General features: G+C 38.0%; 1 protein-coding gene across 2 annotated transcripts in view; it reads left to right on the top strand.

Moving 5' to 3' along the window:
• The window catches only part of PRKG2 (protein kinase cGMP-dependent 2), a 99703-nt gene extending 78302 nt beyond the window's left edge, over window positions 1-21401 (top strand). For both annotated transcript variants that reach the window (XM_065914292.1, XM_065914293.1), the window contains exons 14-18: window positions 3940-4103; window positions 9010-9132; window positions 10605-10667; window positions 18615-18681; window positions 20859-21401. In XM_065914292.1, the coding sequence (XP_065770364.1) occupies window positions 3940-4103; window positions 9010-9132; window positions 10605-10667; window positions 18615-18681; window positions 20859-20954 (513 nt within the window). In that variant the 3' untranslated portion in view covers window positions 20955-21401. The remainder of the gene's footprint in view (window positions 1-3939; window positions 4104-9009; window positions 9133-10604; window positions 10668-18614; window positions 18682-20858) is intronic.
• The last annotated feature ends 2884 nt before the right edge of the window (window positions 21402-24285 follow it).

Genomic DNA, 24285 nt, shown 5'->3' on the forward strand with positions numbered 1-24285 from the left:
TCACAAGAACACGAAATCCTTTGGTTATTGGTGGACAGAATAAACAGATTCCATTTTACCCTTGTCTAGACTTGGGCAAAAAAAGTGCCCTGAAAATGCCACATAAATATTTTTTTTGGAATGTTGTGTCCCATGAATCATCTGGCTTAATTAGACTGGTCATTTTGTATCCTTTTTTTTATGTGACCAAGAGAACCAATATCTGACAAATTTTCTGTCCCGGAGAGAAACTTCTGGGAAAAAGCTAGCACTTACTGGATACCAGCTCCAACATGCCACAGTGCTAATTTTTTTCTTTCTGAATGAATCAATCATTGCTATAGATATAAAAACATCGTAGAAACTTCTGGTTTATTAAAATCTTCAGAGGCAGTGTTTTTAAGCTTTCATTGTAATGTTAAGTTGCCTTTCATAATGAGAATTTAATAGTGACAAGGGAAAACCTGAGTGTAGCTTCTCCAGAGATTGTTCTTAAAAGCTCAATTCTGGTAAGAAAAAAAAGATTTTTTTAAGAAGAGGTGATCTCTATTTTCTTTTCTTCTAGAATGATCCTTTTGAAACATTAGTCATGTCATGCACACCTCTTCTCTTAATCCTCCAATGGCCTCCTAGAAAAAAAGTCTGAAGTTCTTTCTGTGGTTTACTGGGCCACTCCACAATTTTGCCCTCACTTCCTGCCTCTTTTCCTCACACACTATGGTCCAGCCACAGTGGCCTTCTTGCCAATCCTTGATCTTCACCACGCATGTTCCCGAAGGCTAGGGCCTTGGTGCTAGCTCTTTATCTGTCAGGATCACTCTTGCTCAGATTTTTTACAGAGCTCTCATTTTTATTTCATGCAGATTTCTGCTCAAATTTGCATAAATGCTACCTCCCCAGAGAGGCTTTTCCGATCACCCTATTTAGACTGTAATTCATATTGATCTCAGTACCTGTTTATATGTTTCTCCATAGCATATGTCACTATCTTGTAATATTATGTATGCTATTACATATTGTCAAAATTTTAATTGAAGTATGGTTGATTTACAATGCTGTGTTAGTTTTAGGTGTACAGCAGAGTCATTTTGGTTTTTTCAGATTCTTTTCCCTTGTAGGTTATTATAAAATGCTGAGTAGAGTCCCCTGTGCCACACAGCAGGAAACTTACAGGGAACTTGTAGGGAACAGTAAGTAGGTCCTTATTGGTTATATGATAATATATTTTCATTTATGTTTTCTTCCTTTCTCTTAAATGTAAACTCTAAGAAGATTGGGGACTTTGTCTGTACCCTAGTGCTTGGTACATAGTGGTTTTCGATAAATATTCCTTGAATAAAGGAAAGAACTTACATTTCTGTTGCCTAGAAGAGAAAGGGTTAAAGGAAAGTTTGAGGCTTTGTGATGGTATCCATGCTGGTTCAAGACAGAGGCAGTGTGGATTTTTATAGAAAATACACAGAGCTTCACATCAGAAGATCTGGGAACTTCTGTTTGGCACCTCACTTCAGAAAGGTCTGAGTGTCGATTTTCTCCAACCAGATGGTTTAGACTAAAGCTGGTAAGATCAAAGGAGATAGAGAAAGTGGGAAATTTAAATAAATCTTAAATTTTAATGTAATTACTGCCATCTCTTTCAGTCAGTATGTAAGTACAAAAGCAAAACCAGATACTCAAATTAAAATGTATCACTTTTAAAAATGTATCTTCAGTATCTAATGAACTTTCAGCCATCATTAAAAGGAAAACTTACTTGCAATTTAAAAATGAGTTGAAAGGCTGTTATAAAACAACAAAATATAATATTTCCATATGCACTCGTGAAAATGCAGTTATAAGCATTGTTTTCTTGCCTCCTAAATTTGTCTTTAAAAAATTAGCTAGGATTTTCACACTGGTTCTTCCTCTCAGGAGTAAGTAGATTTGCTAGTCTCAGCAAGTTGCAAATTTTAATTTCATAATATTCCCAGCCATCTCTTAGGTATAATCATTGTGAGTCCTTTTGGGTAGATGAAAGAAAACAGTTAAAACCTGCTTCAAATTAGGTTGTTTAAATTCCCTCTTTCTCATAAGGAAATATTAGGAAAAATTTCTAATACATAACAAAAAGCATTAGTAAAAAGATCAATTTCTAAGAGATTTTTAAAAGTAAGACAAATATTTTAAATATTAATACTTGAATAAAGAAATGAGGGCTGGATTTTATAGTTGGCTGATTCATGTTTTTTTTTAGATGAGGGCCTATTTTGATGTTAACCTGATTTATTTAATTTTTTTCATCAAGATTATTGCCATATTATTGAGATAGTCCATGTGTAATGAAGCTATTAAAATGTGCATGTTGAAGCCCAGGTATAATTTGTGTGTGTTTACTTGGAGGAGGTGGAGGGTGGTTTTACTAAAATAATGTCTGTATGTATTTGGAGATGAAAGGTACACGCAAAGTCACCCCTGTGGAAGGAAACCAACTGTTTGTTTTGCAGGGCAGGACTTCAGTCATATACACAGCCTCGATTCAAAGAGTGGGTCTTCTGTGCTCCAGTCTTATTTCCAGTCCCTATTCTGTGCACAGAATTCCTTGAATAGAGTCTCAGAGAAGTCGAGGGACCTATTCTGAAAAGACAGATGAGGGCATTGCCCATACATCACCCTGGGAGAGTTCCCAACCCTCGGTCAGCACTGGGCTCAGATGTCAGCTCCTAATGGCATCTTCCCCAGCCATCTTCTCCCCGATGTTCCAGAAGTCCATGTCTTTGGGCTCTCTGAGTTTATACTTTGTATCATCTTCTGTATCATGTCTCACGTGGTATTTTATTAATCATGTCTGTTTAAACAATCCCAGTACTCCGAAGTTCTTTTAGTCCACTTTGTATCTATAACACGGAGCTCGGCCATTAAGTGCTAACTGTATTTTTTCAGAATAAATAAGTTAATCCAAGTGCTACCCATCACCCACCACCCTGAAAGGGACTGAGTGTGTCAGAGTCCAGCCAAAGTTGAGATGGGATTATCCTGGCTTTTACATCCAACTCCCAACATTTAGAAGGTGCAGGCATTGTGCACAAAGGTTTTTCAAGACTGTCTAGAATTTTAAGCCCTTTTTCCCCTCAACAATGGTTCCTTTTCCAAATCCTCAATTTGCTTTTATGATATGAAGTGCAAAAGGGTCAGTCCCTTCCTCCTTCTCTTCTTTTCCTAATGAATACCACTATTGATGTTGAAAATCACTGGTTTGCTTGCCCTGAACTTCACCTTGGTTGGAAGGATCTCCCCTTCCTAGAGGGCTTCCCAGGAGGCACTAGTGGTAAAGAGGCCAATATAGGAGCCGCAAGAGACGCAGGTTCCATCTATGGGTTGGGAAAATCCCCTGAAGAAGGAAATGGCAACCCACTTCAGTATTCTTGCCTGAGAAATCCCATGGACAGCGGAGCTTGGCGGGCTGCATACAGTCCATGGAGTCTCAAGGAGTTGGACACGATTGAGTGAGCATAGCACACAGCCGCTTCCTAAACCAGCCCTCTAGTCCTCGAGGAGTGCTAGGTGTAGACATGTGTGCGGGGGACGTTCTCGAGTGTAATGAGGTTTACCCTGACCCTGAATGAGAGGGTCAGTGTGTGTGTGTGTGTGTGTGTGTGTGTGTGTGTGGTGTGAAGGGGAGGGTGGACGCAAAGAAAGAAGACTGAAGAAGTGAAGGTGAAAGTTGCTCAGTTGTGTCTAACTCTTTGCAACCCCATGGACTATACAGTCCATGGAATTCTCCAGGCCAGAATGCTGGAGTGGGTAGCCTTTCCCTTCTCCAGAGGATCTTTCCATCCCAGGGATCGAACCCAGGTCTCCCACATTGCAGGCGGATTCTTTACCAGCTGAGCTGTCAGGGAAGCCCTTAAGAAGTTAAACGGAGCCTTAAAGAAGAATGCGAGTTTTACAATCTCTGAAGATTTCTTTGATCTTCTTTTCCAGGTTGACTTTGGATTTGCTAAGAAAATAGGATCTGGACAGAAAACATGGACATTCTGTGGAACTCCAGAGTACGTAGCTCCGGAAGTCATTCTTAACAAAGGACATGACTTCAGTGTGGATTTTTGGTCCCTGGGAATTCTAGTATATGAGCTCTTAACGGGCAAGTAAGTACCTTCAAGTTGTGTTCAACCTCTTCTTGAGAACTGCAAAAATAACTTACTCATGATAATATATACATATAATATATATAAATTATATATATTATATATATAATATATTAAAATGTATATATTATATAAATACTATATTTAAATATATATTATGTATTATATATATAATATATATAAAAGAATTTAACATTTTTGAGGTGTTTTTGATTAGGCATGATGCCTTTTCCTCTTCATGTTGTGTCCTATATAGCATGCTTTCTAGGTTATAAAATGGTGAAAATATCCAGGAAAGTACAGCAGAGGAGTACAAAACTGCTATAGTTTACCTGAAAGGGCTTCCCAGGCGGTGCTTGTGGTAAAGAACCCTCCTGCCAATCCTGGTGACAAAGACATGGGTTTGATCCCTGGATTGAAAGGATCCCCTGGCAGAGGGCATGGCAACCCACTCCAGTATTCTTGCCTGGAGAATCCCATGGACGACAGAGCCTGGGAGGTTACAATCTGTAGGGTCACAAAGAGTAGGACACAACTGAAATGACTTAGCACTCATGCATGCGCCTAGAGGGGCGAGGCCTGTTGTTATAGATACTATATTAAGTGTAATTAATACTTAACTATATACTTTTATATTAAGTATAATTAATACTTCACTATAACTTCACTATATTAAGTGAAGGTTTTGGGACTCCATCATCAAAATAAGAAAGAGAATTGAAGTTGTGGGCTGTTATTATTTCCTCATATATTTTTTTCAGTTGAGAAAATAGAAGATGTGTTTCCATTAAATCCATTGATCAATTAAATTTAGCCATATTCTTCCCATCTTCCCAATAAATCATTAACCAGGAATGCTAAGAGAAGGAAGCATTGCTGGATTTAAATTTTAATCCCTTTGTCAACTGCTTTCTAGAGGTGCTAATGAACAGAGGCAAAACACAGCAGGAGTTTAACAAGTTAAAATTGGATTGTCATTCCTGAAGTGATAAAAAGCTATATATTAATGAGTTTGGGATCCCAAACAGTCATGCCTGCATACACACACTTATATACATATGTGCACAAACACATACTACCTCACATTTGTAAAGCCTTTGAAAGCTTACAAAGCACTTACGTCTGTTTTATCTAGTTTTGTTTTCACAAACTTATGTGGAAGTTAAAGCAGGAATTTTTGTTATCTTAAGGTTTAAATTTGTATTATGATTATTTTATGATTTAAATGTTATGGATTAGAAGACTGGGTCAGAGATCTACTCACTAAGACCAGGGATTTAATCTCAGGTCTTCTGACTCCAAATAAGACACGTTTTTTATTAAACACATGTGCCTTGTACAAATGAGATTTTAGTATAATGCATGGATGTACCCACAGCACTCAGGTCAGTTTTATACCTCCATTTATCATTAACTGATTTGGTCATCCTTTTAAGCCTTTACAACCAAATATCCTCAGCCTTGATTTCAGGGAGGATTGGCATATGGAACAGCGTAAGAAAAGCCCAGTTCAGGGGATGTGAGGCTCAACACATACTTTACCAAAGGAGAGTTTCCTGGAATCTTCTTGAACTTTGTACACTGCAAATTTCAGTATTGGATTATGTGTGGCTCTGTTCTTTATCCTTGTCCACATGAAAGATTATTTTATATTATCTGTAATATCAAATATTTTCAAATATTCATTGCTTAAGATTTTGAAGGGAAGAAGAGAAAAATGTCCTGGTAGTCATTCAGAGAGAAAATTGCTTAAGGTCTCAGGACACAAGGCTTTCTATCTCAAGAATTGGTTTTCTTGTCTCTGGAAAATAAGTCAGCTGCATTTCTAACAGATACATGACGACTCTTGTAGGTACCTGGAGAGTATACATTTCAGTCTTCATCAGCTGGAATACATTGTTACAAGAAGTGTGGAAATAAAGTGAGGGAATAAGAAAGGGGGAATGATTCACAATAATTTGGAATTGCCAAAATGGTCTTGAGTTGTCCTAAAGAAGTTGAGAGTGGGGAATGGGTGGGAAGGAGATTCAAGAGGGAGGGGGATATAAGTATACCTACAGCTGATTCAAGTTGTTCTGCAACTTGTACAACCAACACCACATTATAAAGCAAGTATCCTCCAATTAAAAATAAAATAAAATATGAAAAACAAGTTGATAGATCATTTTTATAAAGCTTTTCTGGGATAGGGTATGGGGACAGTTCATTTTAAATGCCCTAAAATCAGGAGATAAATGAAAATAAGAAAAGGACTGAAAAACTAAACCAAAACAAAACACAACCTACTTGTAAATATATAAATAAGTTGAAGATGTTAGAGCATTGTTTTTTGTTTCCTACATCTTTTTATTTATGAGTGAAGCATAGATTATTGAAAAGTCGGTGCACCAAACTTGTTTCAAGTTTATTACAAAGAGTGGGAGCTCTCAGTATCCTACCGTCTCAGGCATGACTAATGTACGTCAGAGTTGTTTGTGAAAATCATCTTTAATTTTCAAAAATTAAATGACACAACAGCATAGGTATGAAAGTGTTCTTAAAAGCAGAGTCTGTGCATTAACATGTTACCCAAATTTAGTGGTTTGTTCCCAATGCTTTCTTTTTTAAAAACTAATTTATTATAATTAGAGACTAATTACTTTACAGTATTGTAGTGGTTTTTGCCATACGTCGACATGAATCAGACATGGGTGTACATGTGTCCCGTTATGTCGAACCCCCGCCCACCTCCCTCCCCATCCCATCCCTCTGAGTTGTCCCAATGCACCGGCTTTGAGTGCCCTGTTTCATGCACTGAACTTAGACTGGTCATCTGTTTCACATACATACATGTTTTAATGCTGTTCTTTCAAATGATCCCACCCTCACCTTCTCCCATAGAGTCCAAAAGTCTGTTCTTTATATCTGTGTCTCTTTTGCTATCTCACATACAGGGTCATCATTACCATCTTTCTAAATTCCACATATATACACTAATATACTGTATTGGTGTTTTTCTTTCAGACTTACTTCACTCTGTATAATAGGCTCCAGTTTCATCCACCTCATTAGAACTGACTCGAGTGCATTTTTAATAGCTGAATAATATTCCATGGTGTATATGTACCACAACTTTCTTATCCATTCACCTGCTGATGGACATCTAGGTTGCTTCCATCTCCTAGCTATTGTAAACTTTCTGACTCATTGTTGCAACAGTTGCCCTGAAATACCCTCTTTTCTGTCCCCAGTGTCTGTTGCTGGATTCTTCTTGTCATCCTGACCTCAGGTCACTTCAGTCCTTGAGCTGTTTTCTACCTATTCACTCCTTGGGTGATAATATCAAGTCACCTGGCTATAAATGCTGTCTAAGGACTCCTCAGAACCACACCTCCAGCCCTAGTCTCGTCCATGAATGCCAGACTCCTAAGTTCAACTGTTTGCTTAGCATCTCTATTTGGATGTTCAAGACATAACTCTTGATTCTCTTCTTCATAACCTGCTCTGCATCCTGTACTCCCAGCCCACTCCAGTCTTAGTAAAAATAGCTCAATTCCATAGATCAAAACGCTTTGTGCTTAGTCGCTCAGCCACTCAGTTGTGTCTGACTCTTTACGACCCCATGGACTGTAGCCCACCAGGCTCCTTTGTCAATAGGGATTCTCCAGGTCAGTATACTGGAGTGGGTTGCCATGCCCTTTTCCAAGGGATCTTCCCAACCCATAGGTTGAATCTAGGTCTCCTGCATTGCAGGTGAATTCTTTACAGTCTGAGCCACCAAGGAAGCCCAAGAATATTGGAATGGGTAGCCTATTCCTTCTCCAGGGGGTCTTCCCGACCCAGGAATCGAACCAGTGTCTCCTGCATTGCAGGTGGATTCTTTACCAGCTGAGCTACCAGGGAAACCCTCAAAGCACTTTAGCATCATTCTTGAATCCTTGCTTTCTCCTTCATACCACATTCACCCGATTAGCAAATCCTGTTGACCTCGCCTTCTAAATAATCTGGAATCCAATCACATCTCCACCTTCACTGCTATTGTTCTAGTCTGAGCTACCGGCCCTGCCTTCCCCCACCACTAGAATCATCACAGTTTATTTTCAAAACATTATTTTTGTTTTGTTTTTTGTTTTTTTCTACCTTTTGTTCATACCACCTGGCATATGCGATCTTAGTTTCCTGACCAGCAATTGACTCCACGACCCCTCCAGTGGAAGCATGGAATCTTAACCACTGGACTACTAGGGAAGTCCATCAACACATTTTTAAAACCTTAACTTTGGGTTTTGTAAATTAGAACATATTCCCAGGTCCTTCCCATAGCCCACTAGGTCTATACAGTCATGTGACCCTCATCTCTTATCCTCCTGTCCTGCTTACTGACTCCACTAGCAACACTGCCCTCCCTGTTTCAAGAATAACCTGTGTCCACTCCTGACTCCTTGCTGTCTTGGAATTCTTTGTCTACAAGAGAACAGTGTGACTCATTCTTATTTCTGCTCAATTGTCAGCATATGAGAGAGGCTTAGTGGGTTGCCATTTTCTTCTCCAGAGGATCTTCCCGACCCAGGGATTAAATCCATGTATTCTGCCTTGGCAGGTGGGTTCTTTACCACTGAACCACCAGGGAAGGCCTTTTCCTATCCATTGTGTCTAAAAACATCACACCTCTCTCTCACTCTCTGTCCTCCCCTTTATTTTTCTTTTTGGTGATTATCACCACTCGATAGATTACCTCTATGTCTATGTGTGTATGTGTGTATTTTAGGTGGTATTCAAGTAATGAGATTATTTTCTAGCTTATGTGCAGATTTGCTATAAAACAACCTATGAGAGAGATGGAAGGAGGAAAAGAGGGAGGGTGGAATATTAGTTCTAAATGTGTCTCAGATGTGGGTCTTAATGTCCTATTTTGGCTTTTCTCTAGCCCTCCTTTTTCTGGGATTGACCAAATGATGACCTACAATCTGATTCTCAAAGGCATTGAAAAAATGGATTTTCCCAGAAAGATAACAAGACGACCTGAGGATCTGATTCGAAGGCTTTGCAGGTGAGAATGACTATTAAAAATCCTTTGTTCTTAGGGAAAGTGTGAAGGCTTCTTATTTCTGCTGCCATTTTAAAGTTAGATTTGTATTTAATTATAGTACTTTTCTATGTAGCTAGATTATATTTAAAGAAAATCATTTCTACTTTGGGCTCCCCAGGTGGATAGTGGTAAAGAATTCGCCTGCCAATGCAGGAGACATAAGAGACACCCCGAGGCATAAGATGAAACCCAGGGTTTCATCCCTGGGTTGAGAAGATCCCCTGGAGGAGCGCATGGCAACCCACTCCAGTATTCCTGGAGAATCCCATGGACAGAGGAACCTGGCGGTCCATAGGACTGCAAAGAGTCAGATATGACTGAGTGACTTAGCATGTACCTACATATTTTCTATTTTATGGTCTGTACTAGGAGTTTGAATTTCCTTCATATGATAGAACCACAGTACCTTCTTATAGTTTAAAAGTTATCCAGATTGTTCAGGTTATCTTTGAGAATCATCTTTGTCTGCTGTAGAGAAAACCAAAACCACAAAACTTTATAGCCTCCATTATTTTGAGAGAAAATCAGTGGTGAGGATAAAGTGTTGCTGTATGCCCTCTTTCAGCCTTCAGTATTTTTAAAAAAAAATACTCCTCTGACCTTATTGCAAATTACTGCAGGTCCCTATTTAACATTAAAAGTAATTTGTTGGAGAATGGAAGACTTCTAGAATTTTGTTTAAACTTAATTTTGTTGCTTTTTTTAAAAACATTTTGAACATTTTTTGCACGTACGAACTTTCAAAAGTGCATTAAAATTTAGTAAATTTAGGACATGAAACCTTGCTGCCGGTTGCCCACAGAAATTTCTTCATGTTTCTAAAATTTTAACTCCATTATAAATGATTCTCTAAAGCTTTCCTTGGTCTTCTTAGCAAAATTGGCAAGATATAATAGCATCCTCCCGTTCTAAGCATTTATTCATAGCTCATTTAAAGCACTGGAATATATACCTATCTATATATCAATGTCTATATCTAAGTATCTATAGCTATATAGTGAAGGTGAAAGTCGCTCAGTCATGTCTGACTCTTTGCAACCCCATGGACTTTACAGTCCATGGAATTCTCTAGGCCAGAATACTGGAGTGGGTAGCCTTTCCCTTCTCCAGGGGATCTTTCCAACCCAGGGGCTGAACCCAGATCTCCTGCCTTGCAGGCAGATTCTTTACCAGCTGAGCCACAAAGAAAGCTCATATATAACCTATAGCTATATACTGGGATATATAGATACATATATTCATATTTCTGACTGTAATTGGACTGTGGCTCCCCCAGAGAGGGTGTATGTTTTCCATCTCCCTATACGCAAATGTGCCTGGTTTATACATATTACTGACAAAATGAATGAATGGATAAAGAAAAAGTGTTAAATTTTAGTGTAAAATTCACTCAAGCATAATTATTATAAGCTGACTTGAAATTTTTATTGTAGGCAAAATCCAACAGAAAGACTGGGAAATTTGAAGAATGGAATCAATGACATTAAGAAACACAGGTACATATTTCTCTGCCCAGAAAATATAGAAATTTTTTTAAAAATATGGTCATCTTGAAGTGTTTCTTGGTATGCCGCAAAGAGCCCTCCCCAGACACTCAGGTTACCTTTTTTGGTGCTTTATTTCTCCTCTGTGCTGTACTAGCTGCAGTTACAATGATCAATCTCAATGTGATTTCTCCAGTGCTGGAAATTCCTATCAAGTATGAATGAAGTTACAAAACAAATCACAAAATTACATATTCAGGTTATAGCAACTTAACTTTGTATCTGCTGCTATCTTTATTATTTTCTAATATTATCTTGGATTCTGTAAAGGAATCAAGTTCTAATTTTGGCATTTGATTTGCTATTAAAGTAGGATATTATCATTGCTATCCATATTCAAGAGAATGGGTCAACTAAACCAACTATTAAATAGCCTTGTAGTTCAGTTTAATTGATATTATATATTAATTTTAAACATAATTTTCCTTTGACAAGCTCTCCACATTTTAAAGTCTTATATTGTACTTTACTTTTTTGGGTAAGGTACATTGATTTCCACAAAGCTTCAAACCATGTTTTATCCTTATGTAGTAATCTAATATGCACCTTTTCAGGTCTGTGAATTTCTAAAACTGGCCTTTAAAACCATCAATAACCTCCATAACATAAAATCTCTGATTTGTTTGCATATGTGGAAGTTCAGGCCTTAGAGTTGTTTGTTTGTTTGTTTTTAATCTATGCCTGGCTAAATCCTGCCATCCTCAAGATGTTTGCTTTCATGCTTGATTTACAAATAGAGACTGTCACCTCTTGATAGTACAAAAAAATTAAATTTGAGAATTTCATTTTTGAAAACCTTTGAGCACACTGCTCTGTTCACTTTCAGAGAGGAAAAACCTCTCAATATTTTATTTCTCTCCAGGTGTTTTTACTGAAGAATTAGAGGCAAATCACCACAGGGTGAAAATAAAGGGAGAAATACTGCTGAATAGAAACACTGTCCATTTTTCTGAACAGTAGTGGTGCAGCTCAAAAAAAAAAAAAAATCCCTGGGCTGCCAACCCTGCTCTATCTATTCATGAGCTTTCTTGAAACAAAGCCATGTATTCAACATTGTAAATTCATCTTGGGCTCTTCCGTAAGGAGTCAGGATATATCAGGAAGGGAGTGGGGAGCAGGGAAGACATGGAGACAGACAGACGCATCTGTGGATTTCCGAGACATCAAAATGCTTAGTGTAGTTTGCTGTTCTTTATTCTTAGAGCCTTTGGATTGTCTTCAGTGTAAAGTTTATTATTTATCTTAGATTCCAATCTTAGATTCCAATTTATCTCTCTTCCTACATGCTGTTATCACAGTTTCTTCTCTCATGATAAAAGACACATAAATATACAATTCTTATTGAACAAACAAAAGTCCCGTCAATTAAAGTCCCTCTTCCAATGTATTGTCCTCTTTTGTCTCATTAAAGAAGCGTCTTCATGGTTGCTCTGAGGTAGTTGGAAAATAGAAGTGATATAATTGTTAACAGGTTCCAGTTTTGTCTCTTGCTTCTTATTTACCTGAGGCTCATTTAAATGTAACTGTCAAATTGGAATTTTATGCACATGCAAATTGATGCTAAAGGATTTTCTCACTTTAGTGTGGTAATGAAGAATTTTGAATTTCCTTCCCCATAGGGATTAATTTGCCCATGCTTTTTAACAGACAGGGTGTTCTTTGCCAAGTAGCTGAAGCATCCGTGTGTAGGGCAGAGTTCAATAACAAGATGTACCAAATTTACACAGTGCCTTCTGGTGAGCCCAGGGAGCGTAAAACCGTTATTTCATCTTATTTTCATAGTGCGTCTTAAGATACAAAGCTGGGGCATGGGGGGCTGAAAAATAGATCTCTCTCTGCTTTCAAATAGGAGTGTTCTAGAACCTTCTATAAGTCTCCAAGGCATATATAGCTTCTCTACCCAGGATATTCTTGGATTTTTTTTTTTTTTTTTTTTTTTTTTGAGAAAACATTCTTTCTGGGCTTCCCTGAAGGTCCAGTGGTTAAGACCCCATGCTTCCAATGCAGGGAGCACAGGTTCAATCCCTGATCAGGTAACTAAGATTCCCACATGCCATACATCGCTGCCTAAATAAATAAACAACAAAAAAAATTTTTCTAAAATTTGCTATCAGATTTTCCAACTCCTCTCTAAAGTAAAATCTTTTTTTTTTCCTTAGAAAGCCATTTACTTCAATTTTGTATTTAAAAACAAGACAGTTAAACATGCTTTATTGTCAAATGATTGTCCAGTCTGTATTAAATCATCTTTCCTAAAAATAGAGTTCCTCTCTCTCCTGTTTGTGAGTTAACTTATTAACTAGGTACCAGTCATGGCTGTCTGAAAAGAAGGATAATATATTTGTAGGGTACAATTAAATCTTTCCTGCTAGGTCCAGGAGTAATTCGTTTCCAGTCTCATAATGTTACCTTTAATATTTGGAGTCTCTAGAATTTTACTCTCAAGAATAGCTACAAGTCTCCTAAAAATGAAGAAGCAATTTATGTGCAGTTGCTGCTAATATTTCTTTAGTGAATTTTTTTCACACACGAGTGCATGCTGGCACTTCAATTCCTTAAAATGTGGTTAGTGTCAAAAAGGCCAAGTGTTAAGTGAATAACCACTCATGTTAAGTAAATATTGTCATAAGTCAAATTGTAACAAGTTCTCAACAAGAAATGCATAGGCTCTTTGATTCAGTGGAGTAACAGTAATGATTTTTATTAATATTTATGGAGTAGCTTCTGGGTAGAGAGCATTGTAAAATATGTGAAAAGGAATTGTGGCAGACTTTGGTGGTAAAAGAAAAGAATCCACAGAACTGTGTGCCCAGAAATCCCTAAAAATGGAGCCTCAGTCTGTCCAAAGAATCTGATGGGTGGATCAAGCAGAAGACTTCTGCGGTTTTGCAGCAAGGACAGGGGAAGTCATACAGCTAGCAAGGCGGTCTGACTCTAACTCTTTGCTTAAAGACTCGGCAGCTTAGACAAAAACGGCACTTTGGGTGAAGAATGGCATGGCATCTGAAATGGAATGTACTAGAGCCTGCCCTCTGGTTTTAGTACTTTTTCTCTTGCTAAGCTTAGACTTAGGATGGGAGATCCAGTCAAGGAGTGACCCCAAACCAATTCCATGAGTGGGAAGAGATGGAAAAAGGTAGAAAAATGTAACTGCAGGTCCAGTTGACAGACAGAGGAATGTGAAGGTCTCATAAAATCTCCCAGCCTGCCTTCTCACACCTCCCACCACCCCCATTGCACCCCCACTGTGGATATTCTTCACATAACGGCCATAATTGTGTTGATATACTTATATTGCATCACTTCCTTCTAACTTTCTAGTGGTTTGCCCCGAAGCATAAAATCTTGATTCCTTTCTATGTTCCACAAGACCCTATAGGATCTGGCCTCTGATTGGTTCTCAGACATGATATGTTTTTCTAGTTTTCCCTCGATTCACCACACTTCTGCTCATTTCATCACTTTCTTCCATTTAGAAAGCCATTGACACACATCTATCCATGGCTTCTCCATTCTCTTCATTATGGCTTTAATTCAGATTTCAGTTCTTCAGATGTCACTCTGGCTAAAAAGCAGTACCTCCCAACCCATCCCCATGCCAGTCAGCCTCTACCATTTTATTTTCTTATGTCTTCTCTTTATTCTCTATTACTTATTAGTATGTGAAACTAATGTAAGTATTTGTATTGCTTACTTATTTGTTTTCTTGTGACCTCCTACCAAAGTAAAAACATCTTAAAAGCAGGGTCTTTGTTGTTTTTGGTACCTGGGACCAAATTGACTTTCTGTACCTTTTTTTTTAAGCCCTGGACTGATGCTTTTTCTTTTCTTTTTCTTTGAAGTTTTTATTTTGTATTGAGGGTATAGCCGATCAACAATGATGTGATAGTTTCAGTGAACAAGGAAGGGACTCAGTCGTACATATCCATGTGCCCATTCTCCCCCAAACCCCCTCCCATCCAGGCTGCCACATAACATTGAGCAGAGTTCCCCATGCTATACAGTAGGTCCTTGTTGGTTATCCATTTTACTCTTAAGTATATAGCAGTGTGTACATTTTTCTTGGCTGACTTCAGTGTCCCAACAGAAAAGATCAGTATTGTATAGAACAATATTAATCCATGTGCTTCATAAGTTTCTAAGAGACAGAGTACATTTTTTCTGCCTGAGGCAAGCAAGGTCTCCTCATTTCTGGTGTTGAATCTCCAGCTCACCAAGCCTGATATGTATCCTAAAGACTGTATCAGTCCTTTTAGATTAATAATCAGGAAGCAATAAATGAAAGAACTTCATCTGGCCTTCAGCTTCATCCCATTGCAGATAATTGTAAGGTACTTTTTCTCTTGGAGCTTTTTAGATACATTTCATCAAGAGCATCACAATATGGCAATGTGATGTTGTAAGACATGATAATTAGAGATCCTATGTAAACGTGTCCTCTTGTTGTAGACTCATTAAGTTATTCAACAGACGTTTATTTAAGCCCCTGTTTTGTTCCAAGTGGGCTTCCCAGGTGACCCTAGTGGTAAAGAACCCACCTGCCAATGCAGGAGACATAAGAGATGCAGGTTTGATCCATTGGTTGGAAAGATCCCCTGGAGAAGGAAATGGCAATCCACTCCAGTCTTCTTGCCTGGAGAATGGACAGAGGAGCCAGGCAGGCTGTCAGCCACAGGGTCACAAAAAAAGTCAGACACAACTGAAGCAACTTAGCACACACTGTTCCAAGTGTTAGTGACGCTTCTTTGGAAACGAGCTTGCATCCCTGCCATCATAGAGCTTGCATTCTAGTTGGGGAGAAAGAAAATAAAGAAGATATTATAACTACATAAAGTGTGTAGTAGAGATATTGAGAGCGTTAAGTACTAAGGAGAGAAAATAGAGACAGGATGGGATGTATGTGGCGGGGGTGGGGCGGTGCGGGGAATAGGGAAGGTTTGCCATGTTAAACTGGTTGGCCAAGAAGGCCTCTCTAAGAAATGACCTTTCAGTATCAGAAATATCTGATACTGTTGTGGGAGCAAATCATGTGGAAGTCTGGGGAAAGACTCATTCACTTACAGGGGCTTACATTGCAAAGGCCTTGAATTGGGAGCATCCCTAGCTTGTTGGAAGAATGTTGAGGAGACAAAGGAGCAAAACAGAAAGAAAGAGATAAGTAGGACAGTGGTAAGGTGGGGGAAGGGTGGTGGTTGAAAGGATGATTTTGTAAGTCTATGGGTTATAATAGAGACATGGTGAAGACTTTGCCTTTTACACTGAGTGAAATTGATAGCACTGGACAGCTGTGAACAGAGGCGTGATGTGACTTGACTTACATTTTCAATGATTGCCTTTGCGGCTGGGTTGTTTCCCATGGACAAAATTAGAAGAACCTGTGTGCATGCGTGCGTGTGCTCAGTTCTGTCCGACTCTTGGTGACCCCGTGGACTGTAGCCCTCCAGGCTCCTCTGTCCGTGGGATTCTCCAGGCAAGAATACTGGAGGGGATTGCCATTCCCTAGTCCAGGGGATCTCCTCATCTAGGGATTGAACCCATATCTCTTGAGTCTCCTGCATTGGCAGGGGGTTTCTTTTACCACTGAGTGACCTGGGAAGCCCAGAGGACCTGTTAGGAGGTTATTATAATAATACAGGCAAGAAATACTAATGGCTTGGTACATGCTGGTAGAATGGAGGTATTGAGTATTTGTAGCATTCTGAATACCAATGTATTTTGAAGGTAATGCTGACTAAATTTGCTCATGAACTGAGACAGGATGTGAGACAAAGGATAACTCCAAAGTCTTTGGTTTGAACAACTGGAAGAGTTGAGACAAAATTATTGAGGAAAATTTGGAGCTTCAATGTGGATCTGATTGTTGCTAGATACCCATTAGACATTCTTTGGGGTGATAGTGAATGGCGGTTATGGATATCAGCCTATAAAGCAATGGGGTGGACAGATCTTGAATGGAAATAGAAATGTGAGAGTAATTGGCTTATCCATGCTATTTAAAGCCCTAAGACTGAATGAGATTACCTGTGAAGTGAGGGTAGTTGAAAAATGAACAGGTCCAATGACTGAGCTCCAGAGCACACCAACTTCATATGGAAATAGCAGTGGAAAATGAGAAAAAGTGCTTAGGAAGGTAGGAAGAAAGCCAGAACAAGAGCATGTCTCTGGAGCCAAGCAAACGGAGTGTTTGCATAATTGTGAGTGATGGGTAAGTGTGAGTGATGAGCTGTGGCAAATGCTGCTAGCAGTGAGGTTAAAACTGAGAATTTAGGCAATTTCATGGAGTGGAGAGGGTGAAATCTGACTGAAGTGTGCCCAGGAGAAAACGGGTAGTGTTGACTGAAGCAAAACACACAACCTAAAAGTTGCAAGTTAGGCTTTGTTCAAAGACCTTTCTGAGGACGAGAGCTTGGGTGGTAGCCTCTCAGCTATCTCTGAGAAAGTACTCCAGAGAGGTGAGGGAGGAGCGGGATATATAGGAGTTTTTGCTTAAGAAAAAAACATGTAGTAGGACATCAGAAGATAACTGCTGAAACAAGGTGGGGCAATATAGGGATAGAGGAGTAAGAGTTTACCTAGAAACTATTAGGTATTTGGTAAAGAACAAGCCTCAAGAATATATTGTACAACACAGGAAATATAGCCAATTTTGTAATAACTATAAAGGGAGTATAACCTTTCAAAGTTGTAAATCACTATATTGTACATCTGTAACATATAATACTATACAGCAAATACACTTCAATTTAAAAAAGAGAGAAAAAGCATTTACTGCTAATCACAAATAAAAGACATCACAAGTCAATGATTTTACTGCTTTTCTGTATGTGAGAAGATGCAAGAGTCTGGGCACCTTGAAATTATTCTTCAGGTATATATCTTAACTATCTAGTGCCGGTATTATGTTTTTCTCTGCCCAAAATTCCTTGTCAGGTGGCTACAACAGCTGATGGCTTCAGTGCAGGCAACATTCAGTGTTTACTGGAATAGCAGGCAGCAATTTTTTGGTCTGCAATCGAAAGAGTGATTAGGTTACTCTTTCAAGTTTTCTTCCAATGAGAAGAGAGAACTGGAGTGAGAGTTGGGGAAAAGTTCAGGTGAAGGGAGAGTGCTTTGTAGTTGCAAGAATTTCATTGTTTCCACACTGATCTGAATGCACCAGTAGAGAAGATTCAGGAGAGGTGAGATTTTAAGGAGCATGTTTGAATAGAGAAGATCTACAGGATCAAGTACACAGTAGAGGAGCTGACCTCAACTGGAAGCAAAGGCAGTGCATTCGTGGCACAGGAGAGAAGGGAAATATACGGATGTGGGTACATAGGCAGGTACTGGAGAAGGAAATGGCAACCCACTCCAGTATTCTTGCCTGAAACATCTCATGCGTGGACAGAGGAAGCCTGGAAGGCTACAGTCCTTGGGGTCACAAAGAGTCAGACATGATTTAGCTCCTGAACTTGCAATGCAGCATGATGCTGGTGAAAAATTATAGGAGTTCCCTTCTCTGCTCCAATTTTCTTCATGATAAAGGAAGCCAGGCTATCATCTGGGAATGAGAATGGAGAGGAGGTTCTGGAAGTTTGAGGAGAGAGGACAAAGAAATGAATTATGAGTCTAAGAGGGTGTGGCAATGAGTGGAAAAACACGGAGATCTAGACTGACTGCTGGAGACATTAAAGCCCCCCTCCCCGGAAGGTAGTGGGCATGGATTTAATGTGAGACACACACGTGTGTGTGTGTGTGTGTGTGTGTGTGTGTGTGGGCACAGTGAGTATTTCTGTCTGATCACTTGCAGCTACGCCGTTGCAGGCAGGAAGCAGGCAACAGAATGGGTTGACAGATAACATGGCATGCTAATAGTGTATCAGATCAATAATATTCCTCTGTGCTTTTCTCATTTCTCAGGTGGTTAAATGGTTTTAATTGGGAGGGACTGAAAGCACGGAATCTTCCATCACCTTTACAAAGAGAGGTATGGTAGCTGATATACTACTCTTTGATTTTTTTCTAGGTATTTGTTTTTGTAAACAGATGTTAAGTGTGTGATCATGTGTACACACTCAAGTGTGTGTGTATAATAGATCTTAAAAATTTTGTTTTTAAATTTAAGTAAAAATGTCATTGCAATTGTGATTCTATGCAAATATGATTCCATTACCTGTTCAATGGACCTTAGCTCAACTCTTAGGAATGCATTATATGTGAATCTAAGTAATGAAGGAGACCAGTTTGGATCCCTGAGTCAGGAAGATCTCCTGGAGAAGGGAATGGCTCCTCCAATATTCTTGCCTGGAGAATTCCATGAACAGAGGAAGTTGGTGGGCTGTAGAGTCCATGGAGTCAAAAAGAGTCAGACACAATTGAGTGACTAACACTTTCATTTCTAAGTCCCAAGGTCATCAGTGTTGGTCAGGCTGAAAGATGGTTCTAGAAATATAATATGAACCTATATGCAATTTAAAATCTTCCAGTAGCCATATTTAAAAGGGTTAAAAGAAATAGGTGAAATTAATTTTAATTATTGTACTACATTAAGGATTATTATTTCAACATGTGAAAATAAAAGTGAAAATCTCTCAGTCGTGTCTGACTCTCCGCGACCCCGTGGACTATACAGCCATGGAATTCTCCAGTCTAGAATACTGGAATGGGTAGCCATTCCTGTATTCAGGGCATCTTCCCAGCCCAGGGACTGAACCCAGGTCTCCCGCATTGCAGATGGATTTTTTACCAGCTGAGCCACCAGGGAAGCCCTTACATGTTATATTTCAAATTGTAACCAACACAAAATGTTAATGAGATGTTTCTAAATTTTCTAAAAATCTCAAGTGGATTTTCCACTTCTCATCACATCTTAATTCCGACTAGCTACATTTCCAGTGCTCAGTCCCCAAAGTGTTGCATTTTGGACAGAAATAACTATTTTTAAAATACTTTTAAAATACAGACAGAAATATTATATCATTCCTTTTTCTCTCTGAATGCTTATCTCCATATTTCCATTAGCTTTTCCCTATAAAATTTCATCTTAATGTAAAAGATTTTTGTGCTGAAAAGCCTTCTATTGCTCATCCTTTAAAGACTTTAAATTTTAATTTTTTAAATTTAAAATTTTTGTGAGAGTAAAGATTTTGCTGACAACACAGATATTTCTTCTGGATTCAGTTATAATTAATCACATTTTTATAAGATTCAGTATCAAATAACATAAATACATTATAAATTTTAAAGTAATTATTAAACAAAATGCTTTGAAAAGAAATTATTTAGTGCACTTGAGGATAAATATTATTTATTAAAAAGTGGAACCAGATTCCACATCAATTCTATTTCTCTTAAAAATTATTTTTACATATTGGGTTGGTCAAAAAGTTCATTCAGGTTTTTCCATACCATCTTCTAGAAAAACCCAAAAGAACGTTTTGGCCAGTCCAATAGATGAACGTGCTAAGAGTTGTATTCACATAAATAAGTATATGATAGTGGAGGGTTTTGTAATAAAAATGTCACTTTGAACACCTGAGTAGTCTCTTTGTCTCTCCCAAAACTCATTATGATGGATTATAAATAGTATTTTCAATTATCTACCAGCTGATAATTCAATTAGATGCTAATGACAATTGTTTGAAGACTAAAAATTGGAAACCACTTGATTTACGGAGTAACTGAATACCAGAGTCATTTCATTCTTTCAACAAAGTCATTCAAAACAAATATTTTGAATTTTCCCATTGTTTGAACTTCTGGAAACCTTATATGGGTCAATTAACCATGTAAAATTTCAATTGATGAGAAACATACAAAGTGGAAGAAGGATTCCAACCCTTTAAAAAAATATTTCCTTTTAAAATATTTTCCAGTTTGAAAAATAAAGACATCATTTTTTCACTTTTCTTTCAGAAATAACTTCTCAGGCCAGGTAGCTCCTATCAAAGGTAATTCTGGGATCCGATCCATTTGTTCTAAAGGGGAGATCTCATGAGGTTGAGAATGTGATTCAAAACTGATAACTGATCATCTTTTCCTTATGCGTACCTAACAACTGGCTGCAGTATAAAATCAGTGTTCAGTTACAGAGAGCATTCCCGTATGTTCTAGCATGCTTTGTCAACATTATCCTCACCTTTGGTTTCATCTTTTCTCTACTAGCTCAGTGGACCCACAGATCACAGCTACTTTGACAAGTATCCTCCTGAAAGGGGGGTGCCTCCAGATGAGCTGTCAGGCTGGGATAAAGACTTCTGAGAGAAGAAAAGACGATCACTGCCTACAGAATCAAGAGGACTAGAAGTCCTAGCAATCCAACACTGATCATTTCTCTTTGGAGTTTGACACTGTCTCTTGGAAGACCATGAGAGAAAAGAAATCCCTACCCATGATCTGGGGGTGGGAGAGAGTGGGTGCAGAGGTAGTTCTGAATTATAAGGTCTCATTTAGATGCTGTGAATTATTCATGTGTTCCATTTTTTGCTTTTCTCAAATGTTGAAGGCTGTCTTAGTCCCCTCTTCGAAGTCAGAACCATTTTTGTTAAAGGGACATCATCTTCTCTGCAATCTATTGCTCCATCCTTATCATTCTTGTCTCGTTTAAATCCTAGTAAGGTTTAAAAAATGTCTTGTCCTTGAGCAACTAAGTCATTCAAATAGAAGGAAGAACAAGGGTTAATTTTGGAAAATTTCCCTTTCCCAACAATCTCATGTAAACATCATGGAATCTTGAAATTGTGGTTTGCAGGAAACTTGGTAGTCAATAGAAATTCTTGATTTTCACCTGCATTCAACCTAGAAATAAATTAATATGCTTCTGAAATTAGTCTGGGGAAAGGCAAATTTGAATATTAGTCCTTGGTACCACTTCCTAACATAAATGAGTTAATTCTTCCTTCCAGGTAATTATATTGTATTGGAGAATTTAGAAAAAATAAACAAAGCAAGAAATATTTTTTATTTTCCTGTGACCAGCTGTGGTACCTCAGAGACTTTGCAAAAGTCTTGTGAAAGGTGGTTGTAACGTGTGGTTAGTCGATGGGCCTTTGGAAAAGTTTTATCTTACACATTAAATATTTTCACAATCAACTTAGAAAACATGCAGAAACTATATTGTGAAGGCTTTTCCTTCCCCTTACCTGTGGAGGAGAAAAACTTCCACGAGATCAAAATGTTGACTCTTTGAGACTCTGAGATATTTTGGCCAGTTCTGTGACTGCTGCTATTAATAAACCAAGAGTATAGAATAAACACAGTTAATTTTTAATGAAAATCCCATTGGCAAATATTGATGCAAACCAAAATCACTGTTGCATTAATAATTTTTTAAAAAGATATATGAGTCATGGGACTATTTATAATTTTAGATATTTAAGGCAGGCCAGCCGCTCAAGAAGTAATGCCCAGTAACAAGGACACCCTACATCAAGTCCCCTCCTGTCTCCTCTTCCAAATGATGGGTAGATTTGTTTCAATAGCATTGGATGCAAGTGCCTAAGAACTTTGCTAGTAGAATGTTTTTATGTATCAATCATGATTATTCTCCCACCCTCCTTTCCAAATGGATAGGAAGACGACTTTCCACCTTTTTGATCTAGCAGAGTGAAAATAACATTTCTTCTGCATTAAAAAGTTCCATTAATGAAGCTTCTGTATTATTCAAGCTCCTGGTTATATTTCCGTATGCTGATGCTCTATAGGAAAAGCAACCTCTACCCACACTCCACCCATATTTTCAGCATTCGGAGAATCAGTTATCTGCTTTCTGAAGTGTTAAAACAGATGAGTGAGGCCCCACCTAAGAAGATGCATCCTTAGCAAATTATATTTCCACATTTAGAATCTTTTTGCTGAACCAAAGATTTTTGTTTCCTGGAGTAGTATTTTTAAAGTTGTATTGTACATAGATGAAGCATTTTTAATAGGATCGATGTAACCCGCTTAATGAATTTCTAAGATTTTTTAAAGAGTTTTATTTGCATTTGGTTTGTAAGCACTGTATGTTTTTTCATGTATATATTTTTCAATTACCCACCTATAAGTGTAGGAAATTTATGTATTAGGTTAATATTAGAACTGTACAGTTATACTAGCAATGGTATATTCTCAAAGGTGATCAGTAGTTGTAATTCAAAAACAACTTACATATATACAAATAAAAACCAACTTAGAGTACTACAAGTTTACTTTGGCTATGACTGGCCATGTCGTTATGTAATCTCCACGTGTGATTTTGTTGGGTTTCCTTTAGAGTACGTTATAAAGATGAAGAAATGAGAGATGTGACCGTAGTACAATCCAATTCTATTTTGTAGCTGGATGACCTTGGGAAAATGACTTCACTTGTTTTAGTACTAGCTTTCTCACCTGGAGAAAAAGGCACAGTAAAATAATACCTACTTTAGGGGCCTGTTTGGGGGAGTAAGTTGATAGAGCGTCCTTTACTAATTTCAATGAAATAATCAATGCTGCATAGATGGAAAGTACTGTTACTATCTCTGTTAGAATTAAAGGGGCCTTAATAACCATTTAGTCTTGAACTTTGTGTATCATTGGTATCTGTATGCACAACTGTATCAATTAAATACAATGTCAATCTTTTTTTTTAACCATGAAGTAAAGATAGTTAAGCTTTAATGCATATGAAGAGTTAATCCTCACCAAAATGAAGTGCTTTTTAAGAGCTCACTGCTCACCTAAGTTTCTAAATTCTAGCTTTTTATAAATTATCTAATATAGGTATTCTTAGAAAATACAGAAAATTATTCCCCTATACAGATCCTTCATATTCCTAATCATTAAATCATTCCTAATCTGTCTTTTCTGGATACAAAGTTGATTTTTCATTCTTGAGCCTCTTCTCTGTGGGGTGGGCTTTTCACAATGATAATTTCTTATTTTCTCTAAATATTAAAATGTTTGGGGTGAGGAGAATGTTGTGATGAAAAGGGAAAGATTTGGAGTAAAATACTATGAGTCTGAATTCCTGCTCTCCCCAGATATGTGTGACCTTGAGTAACAAACCACATATTTATTCATCTATAATTTAGAGGTGATACATGTAAAGTTTTGGAACATTGGGCCAGAATATCATTACTTGTAGGTCACTGATAATAACCATTTGGAAATAAATATATACATATATATCTTTTGGTATAATAATAAACTCTTATTTTTTATTGCCAAGTATTATCCTAGGAGTATTTGCATCATCATTTCATTCACACAAGATTCTAAAATAATTATAAAAACACTGATTATTACTGCCTTGAAAGCTAAATATTGGCCTCAAATATGCCTTTTATTTTCAATTTAGCTGTGATGGTTTTGCATGGCTTAGTTCCAGTTGCTATAGCAATATAACAAATTCACCCACAACTTCTTAGTTGAGCTTCCCTGGTGGCTCAGAGGGTAAAGAATCCACCTGCAACATGGGAGACCTGGGTTCAGTCCCTGGGCTGGGAAGATCCCCTGGAGAAGGGAATGGCCACCCACTCCAGAATTCTGGTCTGGAGAATTCCATGGACAGAGGAGCCTGGCAGGCTACAGTCCATGGGGTCTCAAAGAGTTGGACACGACTGAGTGACTT

Source organism: Muntiacus reevesi, chromosome 22 (genome assembly GCF_963930625.1).
Source record: "Muntiacus reevesi chromosome 22, mMunRee1.1, whole genome shotgun sequence".
NCBI classification, from domain to species: Eukaryota; Metazoa; Chordata; class Mammalia; order Artiodactyla; family Cervidae; genus Muntiacus; species Muntiacus reevesi.